Below are 21,211 nucleotides of genomic sequence, written 5' to 3'. Positions count from 1 at the left end.
CCACTAGGAAGTGAGATTAAGCTAAGAAAAGTGTTCTCTCATCCCCCACCGGGTATACCCCTCCCGCACAGGCTATACCCCTCCCGCACAGGCTATACCCCTCCCGCACAGGCTATACCCCTCCCGCACAGGCTATACCCCTCCCGCACAGGCTATACCCCTCCCGCTATACCCCTCCCGCACAGGCTATACCCCTCCCGCACAGGCTATACCCCTCCCGCACATGCTATACCCCTCCCGGACAGGCTTTACCCCTCCCGGACAGGCTTTACCCCTCCCGCACAGGCTTTACCCCCCCGCACAGGCTTTACACCCCTCCCGCACAGGCTTTACACCCCTCCCGCACAGGCTTTACACCCCTCCCGCACAGGCTTTACCCCCTCCCGCACAGGCTACCCCCTCCTTATGGAAGCCGAGAAAACTGATAAAGAGAAAGCAGATCTATGGTGTCAACCAGGTCCTCAACCAGTAAAAGCCCAGAGCCTCACTGAAGTCTGCAATTGGATCCCAGGTGATAGTGATATACCGATGCAGGCCTTCAGGGGAGATTGCAGAGAAAAGTCAGCAGGGTAAGCAAGGGTGCTAATCTAACTAGGGAGGCTAGATAAGCAAGGAGGGGGAAAACCATGGTCAAGGATGGAGAGGAAAGTCTTCATGGGCTGTGGCATGCCAGGAAGGAACTTAGGTAGGCTGGAGATACTCCTGCAGGCCAAAACTTCATCGGAAAAGGACAAGGAAGATATGGGACAATGTGGACCCATAACCGAGGCATTGGGGAGGGATGTGGAGAATAATCTCGCCAGTAAGGAAAGGCATTAGGAGATTAGGTATTAGGAAAGCAGGGAGACAACTCTGACACTATCGAGGACAGAACTATGACCTGCAGTGGGAGACAAGGGGGAACCAGCAAACTGAAGAGGGACTTGGCATGTGGGTTCTCATGTATAAATGCAAAAACAATTAATAAAAATTATTTGTTTAAAAAAAAAAAATGCCAGACGAGACTAAGGAGCTCTAGATAATCCTTCAGCCATTAGCCACACAAGAACATGGAGCTGTACATGAGCAGAGAGCTGTAGGGGAAGGGGAGCTTGGGCAGAAAGAGGGAAGCCCCAAAAGGACGAAGCACCAATGGCAGAAAGAGCAGGAGAGGAATGTTGCCTTACTACTGGCGCTGTGGCCAAGTCTACAGCCCCTGGAGATGCAACCTAGCAAGCCACTGAAGCCAGGGACTAGATTTATGGCTGTGGTCAGTGCACACCATGACCACTGGGACAGAAGGATCCAAGCTGCAAGACACCGAGGAAGAGCTTGTCAAGCGGGCAAATGGGCAGGCATTAATAGAATGCATTATGGGGTACAAATACATGACCAGACTAACAGAGGTAGCCCCATTGCGGAGGTAGTGTGGTTTGGAGGTGGCTGGAAAAAGCATGATGGCTTGGGGGAGAGAAAGGAAGAAACAGAAATGGGGAAGAACCCCCTAACAAGAGAAGGGCCCAGGGGGGAATAAAAAGGAGGCTAAAACCTGGGAAAAGGAGAAGACGAGGAGGAGGCTTGTGGACCTGGGGAACCCCTATAATTCCCCCCTTCGACCTCAAACTGGTGGAGTAATGCTCACCTCTCCGACATCTTCAGTCACGCATAGGATCAACCCTTCAGTAACCTCAGACCTAAAGTGGGGTACTAGCACTGAGGCTGCAATGAAAATGGGGATGTGTGATAGGGAGGAGATCACAAGCCTGCTGTCTATTCCTTGCACCCTCCAGGGGGATTATGTCTAGTGTGGCAGCCTATGCTGATGACGCCCCTGAATATAGTGAGGAAAAAATAGAGGGAAAATTAAGAAATTAAACAAAATATAAAAACATGCAGCAGACCTACAGACCAGAAGAGGCCTGCATCCTACAGACACTAAGCTAAAACTTATAAACTCCATGTCTACAGGGGTACAGCCTGTGCGGGAGGAGCTAACACTTTCTTTGCTCAGTGTCGCCTCCCAGTGGCAGCATCCTATTCACACAGTCCCCCAGTAATAAAAGGGAGAAATAAGCTTAACCATCTTAGAAAATACTAAAGTCCCTAAACTAAAAGCCAAAGAGGTACGCTGCTCATTTTAGAGACTGATGCGAGTGCCGGCTGACTGGAGATCTCCTTGACAATTTAGTTTCTCACCTGCTCATTTCGCATAACCTTAGCCAATCGATGTGGGTCATACTGCTTGGGCAGGGATGGAATATAGACTTCTCCTTTCTGCATCTTGCCATCTTCCAGCCACACAATAAAAACATTAAATAACCTAAAAACACAAAAATGCATTATTAAAACTGTGTATATTAAATTACCAATAATTAAAGGTCACAATAACAAAACTAAAAGTAAAAATGTATGTCCCATTTCAAATGTATTTATGCCTAATGCATTAGTTATGCCTAATAGAGGGCTGAGGGGAGGAGAATGACACAAGGATTCTATTTAGTGTTCTTTGAATCATTTGTTCTATCACATCCCTCAGACCCTGCCACTAACCAGCTGCATATAATTCATGGCTTAGGGTTTGGTTCTTGGCCTTGGCACCGCCAATATTAGTAGTATGGCAATGCAGGTATAAGTAAAGGTAAGCACTAAAGTTGCTGCTGCGATCACACATGAGCTGTGACCATTTCAAACAGCTGATCACTGAAGAAGTGAGCTTGGCGTTTAAAACAGCAGTAGCCATGCGGGTACTGATGGAGCCAATGTTCTCCTGCTTTTAATGGACTTTATCCTGCACTTGGTGAGGACAATACTGCACAGGAGTAAAAGGATTGAGTTTTTCCTTTGTATTTGTTTAAAGAAGTTTACGATGGAGACATCAAATCCTCTGCTGGACCACAACCTACTTTTCTAGGGATAGGGCATAAGTGTCTAATGGCAGGGGGTCTGACCTCTGGGGCTCCAAATCTCCTTGCTGCATGGAGTGGTGGGTCAGCATGCGCTCCATGCATTCTTTACAGGAGCACCGGAGATACACGAGCACTGTACTTGTGTATCTCCTGCACTCCCATTGACAATTATTTGAGGCCTAATTCAGCCAAACTTAAACAAATGCAAGTAGAACATGGGAAGAGGAGTTACTCCCTCATATTGGGGATTAAGAGGGTAAATTGTGAAGAAACATACTTGATGCATGGGAGTCACATCTTTACGAAATATAATGACAATTATATAATAATCAGTACTTGACTTTATGAAAGGGAATTAAATGGGCAAACATTTTATATGTTGTACATCTTGGCAAAACATTAAAGAGTACCTGTCAACAAACCATATTTTCTAAACTAACTCAGATTATATTCCCTAACTACTCCTAACCCCCTCCTGCCCTTAAAAAAAAATTCCGACCTTTAACCCCTTAAGGACGCAGGGTTTTTCCATTTTCATTTTTTCCTCATCACCTTCTAAAAATCATAACGCTTTCAATTTTGCACATAAAATTCCATATTATGGCTTATTTTTTGCGCCACCAATTCTACTTTGCAGTGACATTAGTCATTTTACCCAAAAATCCACGGTGAAACGGAAAAAAATTTTTTATTGTGCGACAAAATTGAAGAAAAAATGTAATTTTGTAACTTTTGGGAGCTTCCGTTTCTACGCAGTGCATTTTTCAGTAAAAATAACACCTAATCTTTATTCTGTAGGTCCATACAGTAAAAATGATACCCTACTTATATAGGTTGGATATTGTCGTACTTTGGAAAAAATCATAACTACATGCAGAAAAATTAATATGTAAAAAATTCTCATCTTCTGACCCCTATAACCTTTTTATTTTTCCGCGTACGGCGCGGTATGAGGACTCATTTTTTGCGCAGCGTTCTGACGTTTTTATGGGTACCATTTGTATTGATCAGACTTTTTGATCGCTTTTTATTAATTTTTTCATTATATAAAAAGTGACCAAAAGTACACTATTTTGGACTATGGAATTTTTTTGCGCTTACGCCATTGACCGTGCGGTTTAATTAACGATAAATTGTTATAGTTCGGACATTTACGCATGCGGCGATACCACATATGTTTATTTTTATTTACACAGTTTTATTATTTTTTTTTTTTTATGGGAAAAGAGGGGTGATTCAAACTTTTATTAGGGAAGGGGTTAAATGACCTTTGTTCACTTTTTTTTTTTGCAGTGTTATAGCTCCCATAGGGGGCTATAGCACCGCACACACTGATCTTTTACCCTGATCCCTGGAAAGCCATAGCTTTGCATAGATCAGCGAGATAGGGGGGCTCGATTGCTCAAGCCTGTAGCTCAGGCTTGGAGCAATCAAGCGCCGATCGGATGCGACAGAGCAAGGTAACGGGGTCTCCGCTCGCGTCATAGTTGATCTGGAGATCGCAATTTTATCGCGATGTCCCGATCAGCCCGACTGAGCTTCCAGGAAGCGTTTACTTACATTTTTAGACATGGCAATCAACTTCGTCTAAAGGGTTAATAGCGCGCGGCACAACGATCGGTGCCGCATGCTATTAGCTCAGGTTCCCAGCTATCGTTAGCAGCCGGGACAGACCCAATGTGATGCGGGGTCATGGTGTGACCGTTTTAAACACCAGGACTGGGCGAGGGGCGTACAAGTACGCCCTTCGTCCTGAAGGAGATAAAGGGAACCAATCATCAGATTTTACTCTATATAATGCTTGGCAAAGCGTTATATAGAGTAAAATTCTTGTCCTCACCATTCCCGGGGGACGCTCCTGCCCCAGAGATCGTGAAGATATGAAGTTATAAACTAGTCACCGCTGCCGCCGTAAGTAGTCACCTGGGCGGGGAGCTCTTCTCACCTACTCCCGTTCTTCGGCTGGCAGCGACGCCCCCTCCGCTTGATTGATGGGCCGCGTCATTGTTCCGCTCACTGAACAGACGGAGCAGAGCGATGACGCGGCCCATCAATCAAGCGCAGGGGGCATCGCTCCCGGACGAAGAATGGGAGTTTGTGAGAAGAGCTCCCCGCCCAGGTGACTACTTACGGCGGCGGCGGTGACTAGTTTATAACTTCATATCTTCATCATCCCTTGGGGCAGGAGCGTCCCCCGGGAATGGTGAAAAAGATTTTACTCTATATAACACTTTGCCAAGCGTTATATTGGGTAAAATCTGATGATTGGTTCCCTTTAAAAAGCTGAGTATCATACGTTTTTCCTTGCTCCCTTTATCCAGGCAGGAGAAAGTGGGTGTTCCCCAGAAGACGCGACATCACTCAAGCCTGCGAGAGCTGTGTCCCCCCCCCCCCCCCCCATGCCCCACATGCACTTCCTGAGTTTGGTCTCCTGCCAGGTCAGGAAGAGACCAAGATAACTGTTTGACTTGCAGCAGGAAACAGAACAGTGGCACCTAATGGCTGTTTTTTCAATCACATTAAAACATATAAAAGTTGAGAATTTTAACAGCAAGTAAATAGCAAAGTGTATAATAATTACATAAGGAACAATATGTTAATAGTTTAGTTTGGTTACAGGTACTCTTTAACCTTTCTAATATATTTCATAAGAAATTTTTATTTTATTTTTTATAGAAATCATTGCTTATAAAATCATGGCTTTGTCCAAGCTGAAGCACAGGCATGGATAAAGGGCAGTAAGTTAGGGTGGGCTAGTACTGTGCTCTCTCCTGTCTGATAGGACAGGAGAAAGTACAGAGGAGTACTACCAGACAAGAGAGAGCACAGAGGAGTGCTATAAGACAGGAGAGAGCACAGAGGAGTACTATCAGACAGGAGAGAGCACAGAGGAGTGCTATAAGACAGGAGAGAGCACAGAGGAGTACTATCAGACAGGAGAGAGCACAGAGGAGTACTATCAGACAGGAGAGAGCACAGAGGAGTGCTGTCAGACAGGAGAGAGAACAGAGGAGTATTATCAGACAGGAGAGAGCACAGAGGAGTGCTGTCAGACAGGACAGAGCACAGAGGAGTCGTATCAGACAGGAGAGAGCACAGAGGAGTGCTATCAGACAGGAGAGAGCACAGAGGAGTGCTATCAGACAGGAGAGAGCACAGAGTAGTGCTATCAGACAGGAGAGAGCACAGAAGAGTGCTATCAGACAGGAGAGAGCACAGAGGAGTCCTATCAGACAGGAGAGAGCACAGAGGAGTGCTATCAGACAGGAGAGAGCACAGAGGAGTACTATCAGACAGGAGAGAGCACAGACGAGTGCTATCAGACAGGAGAGAGCACAGACGAGTGTTATCAGACAGGAGAGAGCAAGAGGAGTACTATCAGACAGGAGAGAGCACAGAGGAGTACTATCAGACAGGAGAGAGCACAGAGGATGGATGTCAATCTTTGGAGGGACAGATCTCCAGAGTGCAGGTATGCATTTAACCCATTAACCCCTCATCGTTCTCCCGTTCACCCACACTATAACCCAGTGTGTTGGGTTTAATGTGAGTGAACAGGTGACCGTTTTCCTTTACAAGAAGGTTTAAGGTGGAGGAGAGCTAATTTGGCCTTACTTCACAAGCTCTTTGTGCAGATCTGGAGGAGCCATACAGTCTTGTGAGCTGCTCCCTGAATCAGAGAAAACTGGGGATCCGTCCATGGGGACAAGTAATCTCAGCGCTTTGCTGGCTGAATGGTGGAAATCTGCCACTTCCATAAGGCGACGTTTCATCTGTTTAAGGAGATGCGTGTGTGCTGAGCTGCTGAAGAACCTCTTCCCGATACATCCCTCTACTGGTAATCTGCATGCAAACAAGGTGTAATCAGGATTATCATTCACTGACAGCAAAATATGGTAAATTTTTATTATGCAATGCTTAAGCTTTATTTTTTACATAACACGCCCTCAATGTTAAATATGTGACTGTAAAGTGATCATACCCGTATTGTGGTCCTGGGCGGTTCAGATATAGAAGGAAAAATTTCTGCCAAAATAGAGGTAAAAGGGGGTGATCTGCTGGTGTGGCCATAGCCTGGTGAGCCCAGCGGTAAATCATCAACCTCTGTACAGAAGGCACAACCGGTAACTTCAGCTGTTGCTGGGCTTTCTTAAAAATAAAAGTGAAAAAGGAAAACATGTACCTAAAATTTGGAACAAGCTAGCCACCAAGAATTTGAAATGTTCATGATAGGACAGAGATACCTTTAGAGCTTGGTCTGGACTCATAGACTTGCTGTTGAGTAGTTCATATTCCAGCACTCGACGTAGCTGTGAATCCTCTTCAAACAAAGACTCTGTATTAAGCACGGTCCATGAAAACCAGATCTGATGGAGAGATCAATCACAGGAGGGTCAGACATGATGTTCTATACTGACATATAGAAGAAACACTAAAGTGTGCCTATATTTTCAGATAACTTTTCTAAAGAAGCTGCTGTGTGTGTACATAGGGAGTAGTATTACGTCAGGCATTATATAACACTTATAGGACATTTATTTTCCAGATTTTTATTTTGCAGACTTTATCTGTAATTTTAGCTAGTGGTCAGAGACTAGCTGCTATGATATCGAACATACACTGCACACAAAGGAGATCCTGCTCCCTTACACCTACATATCATACCCTCAGAAGTAACAGCATGGAGGACATTATAGAGCAGTCCTGAGCAGTGCAAGCTGCAAATGCAGTACAGGGATGAGATATAACACTCACTATAAGCTCCTGAAGTGTCTCTAAGTGTTTTTCTCTTTGCCCCTAATTGTAAAGGTGTAATCCAAAGATTAAAAGGTATCCTCTTTGCACAGGATAGGGGATAATTAAGTAGTGGGTGGGGTCCGACCATTGGGACCCACACAGATCACAAGAACAGATTTCAACGGTCCCTTAAGCGAATGGAGCTGCAGAGTGCATGATTGGCCACCACCCCAATCATTGCCTGTGGGACTCCAAGCACAGCCAAATTTGTTGAAACTTTGGAAGACCCATAGAGAATGAATGGAGCAACGGTCGAGCACGTGTGCTGCTGCTTCTTTCACTCAAGGGAAATGCTACCTCTGTTTTCGGGATCGGTGGGTGTCTCTGTGGATAGGGGAATACTTTTAATCTTCGGATAATCGCTGCATCTGAATTTCAATCTGTCACTAAACAGGACAAGCATAGAAGTTTACACTGTGCAAAAATCAAAGTTCTTGGCTTACCTGTGAGGGGTTGTAGTTGGCATCTATGAAAGAAGGAGTCACATTGCCTGCGACAATCCAGCCAACAAATGAAGAGAGTATACCTCGATCACAGTGATAACCCAGTGCATCCTGATAAAAAAAACATTATGCACATAAGTTTAGTGGCATTTAGTATCTATGGGTTAAGGGTACACTTAAGATCCTCTAACACATTGAATAAAAGTAAATAAAAACAGCCAATTTCCCAAGAAAAAAAAAATCACTAGTAGGGTGAAATCTGAAAATGAACGATCATTTAAGGCAACTGATCATAGTCATTGTCTGAAATGAAGTTTAACCCCTTCCCGCAAATGGACGTGTATACACGTCCATTTTTCCTGTGACTTAACGCAAATGGACGTGTATACACGTCCAATACATTTTCTATCACCATGTCCATTGGCATGGTGATAGAAACGTCATCTCAGCTGTTCTGGACAGCTGACTGATGACACTATGCAGCTGGGGACCAATCAGACTGGTCCCCTGCTGCTGATCGTTGTCATTGGTCAGTCAGTCAGTGACTGATTAATGACAAGGACTTGCGGGATTCCGGGCAGATCGGGTCTCTGGTGACCCGATCGCCCGGAAAATAGGGATGATAGGAACGGTCAGAGGCAGCCCCGATCATCCTAAGGGATAGGACCAAGGTGGCAGCTGCCACCTCGCTCCTTAACCCCTGCCATTGGTCGTTAGGGCTAGCGACCAATGGCAGGAGGGGGGCGGGAGGTTAAAGGTGAAATCCCCGCTCTGCCCGCCCCTGAATGTCGGCGCAGAGCTGGGGGAAGATGGTGGACGGGTTCGGAAATCTCACCTCACACCCGGACCGAAGATCACAGCGGGACTGGCGGCAGGATCGGGACAGGCAGCGCGGGACCGACGGAGGCAGCGGCGGCACAGCAGTAAAGATCAGCCCTAAGTGATCTTCACTGCTGCGTTCCAGGAGTTGCCAAACTACAACTCCTAGCAAGCCCAGACAGCCAAAAAAGCCATCATATGAATCTGTAGGTGCTGAAAAAACGAAAGTGGAAAAACCTTAAGGGGTTAAGCGTTACTGTCACTTAAAGGAGAACTCCGGAATATAAAAATTGTCGCCCATACTACCGGCAGTAAAAAAATAAAGATGTACATACCTTCCTCCGCTCCCCCGGGGCCTCCGGTAACCGGCTCCGGTCTCCGCCGCGATCCACTTCCTGGTTGCCAGTGGTCGGATGAATCAGCCAATCACCAGCTGCAGCACAGTCCGAATCGGCCGGCGATAGGCTGAGCGGCAGTGTGACGTTTTCAGCCCCGGCCACAGGTGCCGGTGTAGTGAAGAATTTTCTGTCCTGAAGCGTTCTCACACTGCCGCTCAGCCTATCGCCGGCCGATTCGGACTGTGCTGCGGCTGGTGATTGGCTGATTCATCCGACCACCGGCAACCAGGAAGTGGATCGCGGCAGAGACCGGAGTCGGTTACCGAAGGCCCCGAGGGAGTGGAGGAAGGTATGTACATCTTTATTTTTTTACTGCCGGTAGTATGGGCGACAATTTTTATATTCCGGAGTTCTCCTTTAAGTGACAGTAACGCTTAACCCCTTAAGGTTTTTCCACTTTCGTTTTTTCAGCACCTACAGATTCATATGATGGCTTTTTTTTTTTTTTTTTCCACCACCAATTTTACTTTGTAATGACATCAGTCATTTTAATCAAAAATCTGCGGTGAAACCCAAAAAAAAATCATTGTGCGACAAGATTGAAAAAAACAAAAACTAAACGCCATTTTGTAACTTTTTTGGGGCTTCCGTTTCTACGCAGTGCATTTTTCTGTAAAAATTACACCTCTTTATTCTGTAGATCCATACAATTAAAATGATACCCTACTTATATAGGTTTGATTTTGTTTTACTTCTGGAAAAAATCATAACTACATGTACGAAAATTAATACGTTTAAAAAGGTCTATAACTTTTTTATTTTTCCGCAAATGGGGATGTATGAGGGCTCATTTTTTACACCGTAATCTGAAGTTTTTATCGGTACCATCTTTGATCGCTTTTTATTCATTTTTTTTATGGTATAAAAAGTGACAAAAAAATACGCTATTTTGGACTTTGGATTTTTTTTACGTGTATGCCATTGACCAAAAGGTTTAATTAATAATATATTTTTATAGTTCAGACATTTACGCATGAGGCGATACTACATTTGTTTATATATATATATTTTTTTACAGGTTTTTTTTTTAAATGGGAAAAGGGGGTGATTCAAACTTTTATTAGGGAAGGGGTTAAACTCATCTTTATTAACTTTTTTTTTTTGCAATGTTATAGCCCACATAGGGGACTATAACATGCATTACACCGATTGCCAGCACTGATAGCATAACATTGATCAGTGTTTTCGGCACTCGGCTGCTGTTGCCTGGATCTCAGGCATGGAGCATTCATTCGGCGATTAGAGAACAAGGAGGCAGGTAGGGACCTTACCCGTGTCCATACAGCTAATCGGGACACCCGGGTTTCACCTCGGTGGTCCCGATCAGCCCGACTGAGCTGCCGGGAACACTTTTACTTTCACTTTAGTCGCGGTGATCAATTTTGATTGTCTGAAGGGTTAATACCGGGCATCACAACGATCGGTGATGTCCGGTATTAGCCACGGGTCCCGGCCGTTGATAGCCGCTGGGACCGACCAGATATGACGCGTGTTATATTACGGGAGCCGGAGCAGGAAATATACGTCCTGCGTCGTTAAGGGGTTAAATACTACTATACTGTAACATGCATTCTTCTCCAATGCACAGTGCCTAGGGTTACCTTGTGCTGCTGGTAGAGCAATTTCTGTATACAGTCTTCTTGCAGGTGCCTGAATGCTACTTTACACAGCTGGTCCATGAGGTGCAGGCTGCCTTTGTCCCGGTGCCAAAGTTGCTGGCTTATGAGAACCTGAGTCCAGAACTCCAGAACCGCCACTGCGCCTACTTCATTTGGTTTAATGCTAGCATCTATATGTGACTGTACAGAACAAAAACAAAGCACAGAGATTAACATCAGTCTTTTTAGTTCTTGATCATCCTCCCCTCCATTTTTCTCTCCAGGATTTGGCACCTCCCACGCATTTCATCCCTCTAGCTTTGTAACTGCTTGAATCTAACTATATTGCGCACATTAGTAAGCTAAACAACAAGTGCATTTCATATCAAAATTTACTGTATCTTTCATCCCTGATTCCCATGTGGATAACTTCTTTACCTGGATCATGTTGGTAAGAAGTTTAACATTCTCTCCGTAGTTGATAGAGGTAAGGTGTTGGGTAACTTTATGGGTCATCTGCATGGTCATTCCCTGAGGGACCCCACTGTCCAGCTGGAGAAAGAGCTGAATGTAGGACAAAAACCTGCAATAATAGTAGAGATGATCTGATAGGTGATCAGAGCAGTAAAATCATATAAAATGTTTAGATCTCCACCATCTCTGTCACAGTGACAAAACACTTTAAAAGGTCTTGTTCACATGGCTAAAGTCAGCAGTGAAAATTCAGCTTTAAAACTCATGTAGAATCTGTCATGCAGATTTTAATAGCTCAAAATGATTAAAATGGAAAAATCGAAGTGGCACGTGTATTTTTTTCTGGGCTGAAAAATTAGCAATTTAGTTTTCAAAACTGTGCAGCGTGGTGTGAAATTTCCCATACAAATTAGTAGCCATAGAAACAGAAGGACCCTCCTGCCACATGACAGGTGGAACCTTTAAAGTGAATGTATCAATTGCATTTTTTCTAATGAAAACCAGATACTGATACATATTTACCATGATTTACCTCTTTTTAATTCTATTTACAGCACATAAATATGCAGGTGAACTTTTTACCTGAGATGCTTTTAACAATCAGATATAGATTTTGCGTTGTCCAAACGCTGGATGAAAGCTCAGAGGTATTAATATAAACAGGAATCACCGACAAGGACATACCTCTGTTTTCAGCAAATAAAGGCTAAAACGTAACTTTAAATATAACTTAGATATTAAAAAGTGATCATATGTATCAAACATACAAAAATGAATGATAATGAGAAACCACATGCAAAAAAGTGAACAACACCCCTGTGTGGTGTGAAGGCCCCAGGGCAATAGGCTGATAGATAGATTGGCAGGTATTAAAGCATAAATAAGATGTACCGGGGGGGGGGGGGGGGGGGGGGGGGAATAGAGGAGAGATATAATACTGATGATACTGCAGATATCCCCTTCCATAGATGATGAGCAGCTGTTGGTGTAACTGTAGAAGGAAGGGAAAAGTGCCATCTAACTCTAGCCTACCCTCACCAGCTGTCCCTGCCTTTTGAGGGAACCATCTCCTTAATAGGATGGCCTCAACCACGGTGTCGTTCCCTCACTTATTATAAAGTGAGTGTTAGGATTCGGCTGGCTGGATGTGGATCCTCCGTGTCAGAGAGGGGTTGGCGTGGACCGTGCCGGCGGACCGGTTCTAAGTTGCTACTGGTTTTCACCAGAGCCCGCCGCAAAGCGGGATGGTCTTGCTGCGGCGGTAGCAACCAGGTCGTATCCACCGGCAACGGCTCAACCTCGCTGACTGCTGAGAAGGCGTGGGACAGAAGGACTAGGCAGAGGCAAGGTCAGACGTAGCAGAAGGTCGGGGCAGGCGGCAAGGTTCGTAGTCAATAGCAACGGCAAGAGGTCAGGAACACTGGAAATGGCAAACACAGTGATAGCTTTCTCAAGGCACAATGGCAACAAGATCCAGCAAGGAAGTGCAGGGCAAGTGAGGTTATATGGACACGGAGCAGGTGGAAGCTAATCAGACTGATTGGGCCAGGCACCAATCACTGGTGCACTGGCCCTTTAAATCTTAGAGAGCTGGCGCGCGCGCCCTAGAGAGCGGAGACGCGCACGCCAGGACGAGACAGCCGGGGACCGGGACAGGTGAGAGACTTGGGATGCGATTCGCGAGCGGGCGCGTCTCGCTATGCGAATCGCATCCCCGCCGGCAGTGTCAGTGCAGCGCTCCCGGTCAGCGGGTCTGACCGGGGCGCTGCAGAGGAAGGAACGCCGCGAGCGCTCCGGGGAGGAGCAGGGACCCGGAGCGCTCGGCGTAACAGTGAGGGATAAAAACAACAAACTAGATGTAGAATGAGGCAAGGTAAATATTAGCAAAATATATAGCGAGCCCAGGAACCTTTGCGGCACTACACACAGCTGGGTGAAAAAATAGTGACACATAAAAATAGTACATATACAAGATATAGTACAATGCCCAAATAGGGTATCAGTGGGGTACAATGCCCAAAAAGCATATTAGCGGTATGACGTTCAATAAAATATTGTTCCAAAGCATTTTCCCCGTCTAGTTTCACGCGGGTTTATCAGGAAACACTTTAACAACAGAATATGGGTACATTAAAATACCAGATGAATCAATGCAGCATAACCTAAGCAGGTAGTAGCGAATACCACAACCTGTCAGGTGGTAATATCACACATAAATTCCTCAATCAAAGATAGATAGGTGTTATCACACAAATTACAATATATCCCATCACTGAAAAAACAGGTTGGCAAGTTATTACTCCCTTACAACATCACACCCTGCTATATAATAACCATGGTGTATGGTATACAACCAATACCAGAAGTCTAAATAGGCTACCACATTGTTAACACCCAAATATGTTAGTATGTGTTAGTATATGCCGATAAACAACCAGGTGTGTAATGGCACACGCTGGAAATACTTATCAATGCAGATGGTGATCGCCATAACCCCACATCCCTGATGTAGGCTGGATCACATCACCCCCATGATGGGCGATGGAAGGGCCAAACTAGTTGATGTGCTTACAGGCCTGATCTTATATAGCAAATAGATAATAGGTGCATCTCGTACCGGTGTGTGCACTGGGCAGCATGGTCCAAACGCCGGAACTACAAGGTCACATGGCATGCATTCCAGAGCAGATGTGCGCTCCAAATACCGAATAACGCATCATCCTGACTTATGCGCATATAGATGAAATGCTGCCGGCATTAGCCCGGTTTGCGCGCATGCACACAAGCCCAGGAACAACAAGCGCTGCTGGCATAGGCACAAATTGCTGCGCGCAAATTACTGGGGAAGCACAAGTTACTGCACGAAAACACGCCACTGTGGTTGTCAGTGCATGGGCACAATGAAAAATGGACACATAAAGAAGATATAGTAATAAGATTTTGCCCCTATAACAGAATAAGACATAGGACTGGTGGATGCATCTCATAATATTAACGTATGGCTACAGTCCAGCAATAGCAGATACTTAATATACGGTATATACATTGAATATGACTATAACACAGCCACAATAGTTCATTACATAGAGATGTGGAGCATTCAAAAATCTGAACACAATAAGACCAGAAAAAACAGCCCGACATTAATAGGCCTATCATCACTCCCCAGCCATGATATGCCATCTATAGTGGTATAGGGGGTAATGACCACCAGATGTTATATAAATGATGTAGAAGAGAGACTGTCATTTAATCCTTTGGGGGAAAGAGTGTCGAGGCGGTAGATACACTGCACCTCTTTTTGGAGCAGCCGCCTGTCAACATCACCCCCTCTTTGGTTCAGCACTATGGTCTCGAGTACCTGGAATTGTAAAGCCACAAGATTATTTGGATTACCTATTCGCATATGATTGGTGGCTTATCTCTTTGATGGTTAATATCACCGAGCACGTTGGCGAAGCTCTCTCTTGGTTTTGCCCACGTAAATTAGTGGGCTAGGGCACCTACAGGCATAAATGACATTAGATGGGAGACCGGTTAAAACTTGTAATTTTCTGCCTAATGTCTGCCGCTGCAGTATCAAACGTACCGATGATCCTTATGGTGTTATCGGTCATGACCCTCGGTTTAGGGGTAAAGAGAGAATTCCGGTTTCTTGCCCGTGACTCATTAAACACTTTTTTAGGACTGCAACGGGGTATCCCCGCTCCCTAAATCTTTTGCAAAGATCCCGAGCCTGTAACTCAAAGGTGTCATTATCTGAGCAACTTCTCCTAATTCTCAGATATTGGGCTTTAGGGATGCCACATTTAGGGATGCAAATTTGCGTAAGCTGGTGCTACGGGACTGCCCATAGCACTGCCCACTTATAGCGGATCTGGTTGGCGAGTGGCCTGCCATCTCTTACAGACGTGGCAGGAATCTAAGGGACCGCCTAATGCACAACCACTTGATAGCACCTCCGGCTGAGAGAACCTGGTTACACCAACATGTTACAGGCACGTACCGTTGTGGTATGTGCAAAGCCTGCAAGTACGTTAAAGTGACTAAATTCTTGGATAGAACCACTGATGGCAAACGATTTTTTAACCGGTCTTTTGCGAACTGTAAAACATCTAATGTCATTTATGTCTGTAGGTGCCCCCTAATTTACGTGGGCCAAACCAAGAGAGAGCTCTGCCGACGTGCTCAGTGATATTAACCATCAAAGAGATAAGCCACCAATCATATGCGAATATGTCATTTGAATAATCTTGTGGCTTTAGAATTCCAGGTACTCGAGACCTTATTGTTAAACCAAAGAGGGGGTGATGTTGACAGGCGGATGCTTGTTCACTTTTTGTAGGTGTTTTTTTTATTATTCATTTTTATATCTTTGATACACATGAGCACTTTTTAATATCCAAGTTATATTTAAAGTTAAGTTTTAGCCTTTATTTGCTGAGACAAGAGGTATGTCCTTGTTGGTGATTCCTGAGCTGCTTTTACAGCGGCCTCATGAACCTTTAGTCTGGAGATGACTCACTGACTTGTATGGGAGATTGATGTGTGTGTGTGCTCTGTGACTTGCGCAGGGGTCGGTATGCACAGAGGGGGAGGAGGGAAATTGTGACTATCACCTATTGTATATGGCCTAATCCCATCTTATCTAGATACTGGAGTCACCTTTCACTGTAACATTGTCCGTAATGACAGCTGAAAAGTTTTCTCTATAGAACAGAAGATGTCAGACTATTGTTAGGCTTAGCAGCTGAAGTATAAACCACATGGGGGGGGGGGGGGGGGGGGGAGTAGATTTTTTATGCTTACCGTAAAATCTCTTTCTTGGAGGATCCATTGGGGGACACAGAGACCGTGGGTATATCTTGCTGCCACTAGGAGGCTGACACTAAGCATACAAAAAGAAGTCGGCCCCTCCTGCCAGGATATACCCTGCCCACTGACTCTGAGCTAATCAGTTTAGTCCCAAAGCAGTAGGAGCGGACCAACAAGAAAGAAACCAGCAGGTGTCTGAGGGAACCAGACAAAAAGAACCGAAAACAACCCCTCGGACAGAAAACCGAACCATAGCAACAAACACAATGGGTGGGCGCTGTGTCCCCCAATGGATCCTCCGAGATAGAGATTTTACGGTAAGCATAAAAATAAAAAATAAATCTACTTTTCTCGGTCGGCTCCATTGGGGGACACAGAGACCGTGGGATGTACGAAAGCAGTCCCCGGGGTGGGAAAAATAACCAACTCCGAATAAGACAGAAGAATGAGACACTGCCGCCTGCCACACCTTGCGACCAAAACCGGCGTCAGTGGACGCAAAAGTGTGCACCTGGTAGAATTTAGTGAAAGTGTGCAAGGACGACCAAGTGGCCGCCTTACAGACTTGTAAGGTCGAAGCCCTATTGTGGAGCGCCCAAGAAGCCCCAACAGAATACGTGGAATGCGAAGTAACCCGAAAAGGTAGGACCTTCCCTTTACGACGGTACGATTCAGAGATGGCAGAACGGATCCACCTCGAGATGGTCGCCTTGAAAGCACCTTGCGACGACCCTCCGGAATCACAAAGAAGAAGTCACCCTGCAGAAAGGAGAATTAGATGGAGCTGGACAAAATGAAGGAAGAACAATCTCCTCATTCACGTGAAAAGAGGAAACTACCTTGGGCAAGAAGGAGGGAGGCGGCTGAAAAACCACCTTGTCCTGATGAAAGATCAAGAAGGTAGAGTGACAAGATAGAGCCGCCAGCTCGAAGACCCTCCTAATGGAGGTAATCACAATGAGGAAGGTGACCTTCCACCAAAGGATACCAGGAGAAGCGTCCTGGAGAGGTTCGAATGGAGCCTCCCTCAAGGAGCTAAGCACAAAGTTGAGTTCCCAAGGAGGGGTGGGAGACCTGTATGGCGGTGCCGCATGGGTCACGCCCTGCAGGAAGGTGCAGACGTGGGAATTGGAAGCCAACGGGCGATGAAGCAGAATAGAAAGGGCTGACACCTGACGCCCGCTAAATGCGATGGTAAATCCTAGTGGAAGAAGGCTTACGCGCCCAAAGCATGGTGCGATTCACCCTGTAGAAAATCCCCAAGCTTTCCAAACCGCGGTTTCAACCGTCACGCCGTCAAATGCAGTGACCCTGGGAGAGCAGATCAGGACAAACTGGAAGACGCAGAGGTACGTCGGCAACCAGCCGAATTACGTCGGCGTACCACACCCGTCTGGGCCAGCCTGGAGCCACCAGAATGGCAGAGACGTCCTCCACCTTTAGCTTCCTCAGAACCCTGGGCAGGAGAGGGAGGGGAGGCTGAAGGACGACCACGTCACGAGCGCGTCCACTGCCAGAGCCAGAGGGTCACGGGACTTGGCAACAAAGCAAGGAACCTGTCTGTTGTGGCCACGTCCGGGGTTCCCCAAAGATCGCAGATCTGAGCAAAGACCTCCGGATGGAGAGACCACTCCCCCGGATCCACAGAGGAGTGGCTGAGAAAGTCCGCTTCTCAATTCTCCACTCCCGGGATGAGGATCGTCGAGATGGAGGGAACGTGAGTCTCGGCCCAGAGAAGAATCCTGGTAACCTCTGCCATCGCTGAGCGACTGCCGCTCTGGCGATTGATATATGCCACCGATGTGGCGTTGTCCGACTGGACTCGAACAGGACGACCCTGCAAGAGCCTCTCCCAATGGAGGAGGCAAAGAAAAATGGCACGGAGCTCCAGAAGATTGATCGGGAGGCGAGCCTCCTGAGAGGTCCAGCGAATTGGACCGTTAGGTCCTGTAAAACACCTCCCTATCCCAGTAGACTCGCATCGGTTGTAACGACCTGCCAGTGGAGAGTGAGAAACAACCGTCCCTGGAGAAGAAGGGGAGAGTGTAGCCACCACAGAAGGGACCGACGGACGGAGGGGGGCAGAAGAATCAGGCAATCCGGGGTAGAGGGGGACTTGTCCCACCAGGCCAGAAAGGCCAGCTGGAGAGGACGACACCAGAACTGGGACGAAAGGAACTGCTTCCATGGCCGTCACCATACGGTCCAGCACCTCCAAGCAGAAGCGAATCGGAACAGGAGAGGAGCGCCGCAGACGACGGACACCCTCTGATAGGGAGCGCCGCTTGTCCAACGGAAGGCGAACACGGGAAGCCATACCGGGACGGAGCTTTGTTCAATAGGTAGTCCAGGTAATGGAGGACCAAGATCCCCGAAGGATGGCAATCACTGCTGCCATGACCTTTCTGAAAACCCTGGGAGCCATGGCTAAGCCATACATCGGGTGGACTTCAGAGCTGCCAAACAAAGGAAGTCCTCTGCCTGAGAGAGTTGACGAGTGAGGTTCACTAAGTCCTCCTGAGGGGCGCATGAAAGGAAGCCTTGGCAAAGCTGAGAAGCCCAAACTGAAACAGCCTTGGACACCCAGGCAGAAGCAAAGGTAGGTAGTAAAGACAAACCTGCCGCTTCAAAGGCAAACTTTATCAAGTTCTCTATCTTCTTGTCCGCCGGATCCTTAACCCCTTAAGGACCGAGGGTTTTTCCGTTTTTTGCATTTTCGTTTTTTCCTCCTTGCCTTTAAAAAAATCATAACTCTTTCAATTTTGCACCTAAAAATCCATATGTGGCTATTTTTTTTGCGCCACCAATTCTACTTTGTAATGACGTCAGTCATTTTGCCCAAAAATTGTGAGACAAATTTGAAAAAAAAAACCGCTGTTTTGTAACTTTTGGGGGCTTCCGTTTCTACGTAGTACATTTTTCGGTAAAAATGACACCTTATCTTTATTCTATAGGTCCATACGATTAAAATGATACCCTACTTATATAGGTTTGATTTTGTCGTACTTCTGGAAAAAATCATAACTACATGCAGAAAAATTAATACGTTTAAAATTGTCATCTTCTGACCCCTATAACTTTTCTACTTTTGCGCGTATGGGGCAGTATGAGGGCTCATTTTTTGCGCCGTGATCTGAAGTTTTTAGTGGTACCATTTTTGCATTGATAGGACTTATTGATCGCTTTTTATTCATTTGTTCATGATATAAAAAGTGACCACAAATGCCGTATTTTGGAATTTGGAATTTTTTTGCGTGTACGCCATTGACCGTGCGGTTTAAATAACGATATATTTTTATAATTCAGACATTTCCGCATGCGGCGATACCATATATGTTCATTTTTATTTACACTGTTTTTTTTATGGGAAAAGGGGGGGTGATTCAAACTTTTAATAGGGTTAAATGATCTTTATTCTGTTTTTTTTTTTTACTTTTTTTTTTGCAGTGTTATAGCTCCCATAGGGACCTATAACACTGCGCACACTGATCTTTTACATTGATCACTGGTTTCTCATAGGAAACCAGTGATCGATGATTCTGCCGCTTGACTGCTCATGCCTGGATCTCAGGCACTGAGCAGTCATTCGGCGATCGGACAGCGAGGAGGCAGGTAGGGACCCTCCTGCTGTCCTGTAAGCTGTTCGGGATGCCGCGATTTCGCCGCGGCTATCTCGAACAGCCCACTGAGCTAACCGGCATACTTTCACTTTAGACGCGGCGTTCAACTTTGAACGCCGCGTCTAAAGGGTTAATAGCGCGCGGCACCGCGATCAATGCCGCGCGGTATTAGCCACGGGTCTCGGCCTCTAACAACGACGCTATGACGTGGCCCTGCGTTATAGATCGGGAGCGGACACATGACGTTCCAGTACGTCATGTGTCCTTAAGGGATTAAAGGACGCTGCGTCCACTAGAGGCAGAGAACATTTGGACAGGCGATAAACCGGAGGATCTACTGCAGGTGGCTTTGTCCACTTGGAAACCAGATCCTAAGAGAAGGGAAATTGAGCTTGAATCTTCTTGGTCCCCTGAAATAGTTTGTCCGGATGCTTCCAAGCAGCGTCCAGCAAGGCTTCAAATTCAGCATGAGAACTGAAAACTTTGAGGGAACGCCGAGATCGGCAAAAATAAACTTCTGGATCAGGATCCGAAGTTCTTGGGTCCCACAGATGAAAAGTGTCCCTGATGGCAACACCAAGCTGTACACCATATCAGACACGGCAGAGTTGTCCTCATGATCCGAGATGGATTCCTACCCGTCATCCGCTACTTCCACTGGAGAGTGGGAGCTTGCGGAGGTAGCCTTAGACTGAGGCATGTTAGACCTGGAACGAGGGGTCGAAGACCTGGGATGGTCACCGGGGGAGCGGCCCCTGGAAAGGGGGCACTGCCGGCGAGCTGGGGAAGAGGAGCATGATCTACGGGAAGAAAGTCTGTCCCGATAATGCGACTCTGGAGAAGAGCCAGAAGGAAGCACTTTAGGACGCTTGTGAGAGCGCGCTGGAGCTGGGGGTCAGGAGAGTCGGAGTGGGACTCCCTAGTGGTCGTGCGCAGGGAAGATCACTCCAAGGACGAAGCCACTGATCTGGAAACCCTAGCCAGGTCTGAGATCTACTGGGAAAGGGAAGAAACCACCTCTGGGGGAGGGGCGGACACTGCGCGTTCCAAGGCGACATCCTGAGAAGCAAACACAGGAAGGATGGTGCGCATGGTGGAGCAGGCGTATTCAGTGGAACCACCTGGCATTTTGGTCTTGCAGCCCACGGAAGAGTAGTAGGTGCAGCCGCCTGTCTGGGGAGAGGTTCGGGTCTGGGGTCGGACATAGATGCTAGTAGGAAAGTCAGCAATAAAATGGAACAATCTCACCCAGGTCCTGTGTCACACAGCTGGAGCTGAGAAGCAGGCTGTAGCTGTCATGTGACCAGAGAGAGGAAGCGTGGAGCAGCTGAAGCAGAGGAGTAATGAGATGGGGGAGAAGGA

At 46.5% G+C, this 21,211-nt stretch overlaps 1 protein-coding gene across 2 annotated transcripts in view; it reads right to left on the bottom strand.

Annotated features, from left to right (window-relative positions):
* The window catches only part of EPG5 (ectopic P-granules 5 autophagy tethering factor), a 167,160-nt gene that overhangs the window by 83,891 nt on the left and 62,058 nt on the right, over positions 1-21,211 (bottom strand). For both annotated transcript variants that reach the window (XM_056543389.1, XM_056543398.1), the window contains exons 18-24: positions 11,379-11,523; positions 10,944-11,141; positions 8,126-8,236; positions 7,130-7,252; positions 6,868-7,034; positions 6,501-6,728; positions 2,176-2,299 (exon numbers count right to left, since the gene is read on the bottom strand). In XM_056543389.1, coding sequence (XP_056399364.1) covers positions 2,176-2,299; positions 6,501-6,728; positions 6,868-7,034; positions 7,130-7,252; positions 8,126-8,236; positions 10,944-11,141; positions 11,379-11,523 — 1,096 coding nt within the window. The remainder of the gene's footprint in view (positions 1-2,175; positions 2,300-6,500; positions 6,729-6,867; positions 7,035-7,129; positions 7,253-8,125; positions 8,237-10,943; positions 11,142-11,378; positions 11,524-21,211) is intronic.

Source organism: Hyla sarda, chromosome 1 (genome assembly GCF_029499605.1).
Source record: "Hyla sarda isolate aHylSar1 chromosome 1, aHylSar1.hap1, whole genome shotgun sequence".
Classification (NCBI taxonomy): Eukaryota; Metazoa; Chordata; class Amphibia; order Anura; family Hylidae; genus Hyla; species Hyla sarda.
The sequence above is the reverse complement of the archived record's forward strand: the minus strand, read 5'-3'. Positions and strand labels throughout refer to the sequence as shown.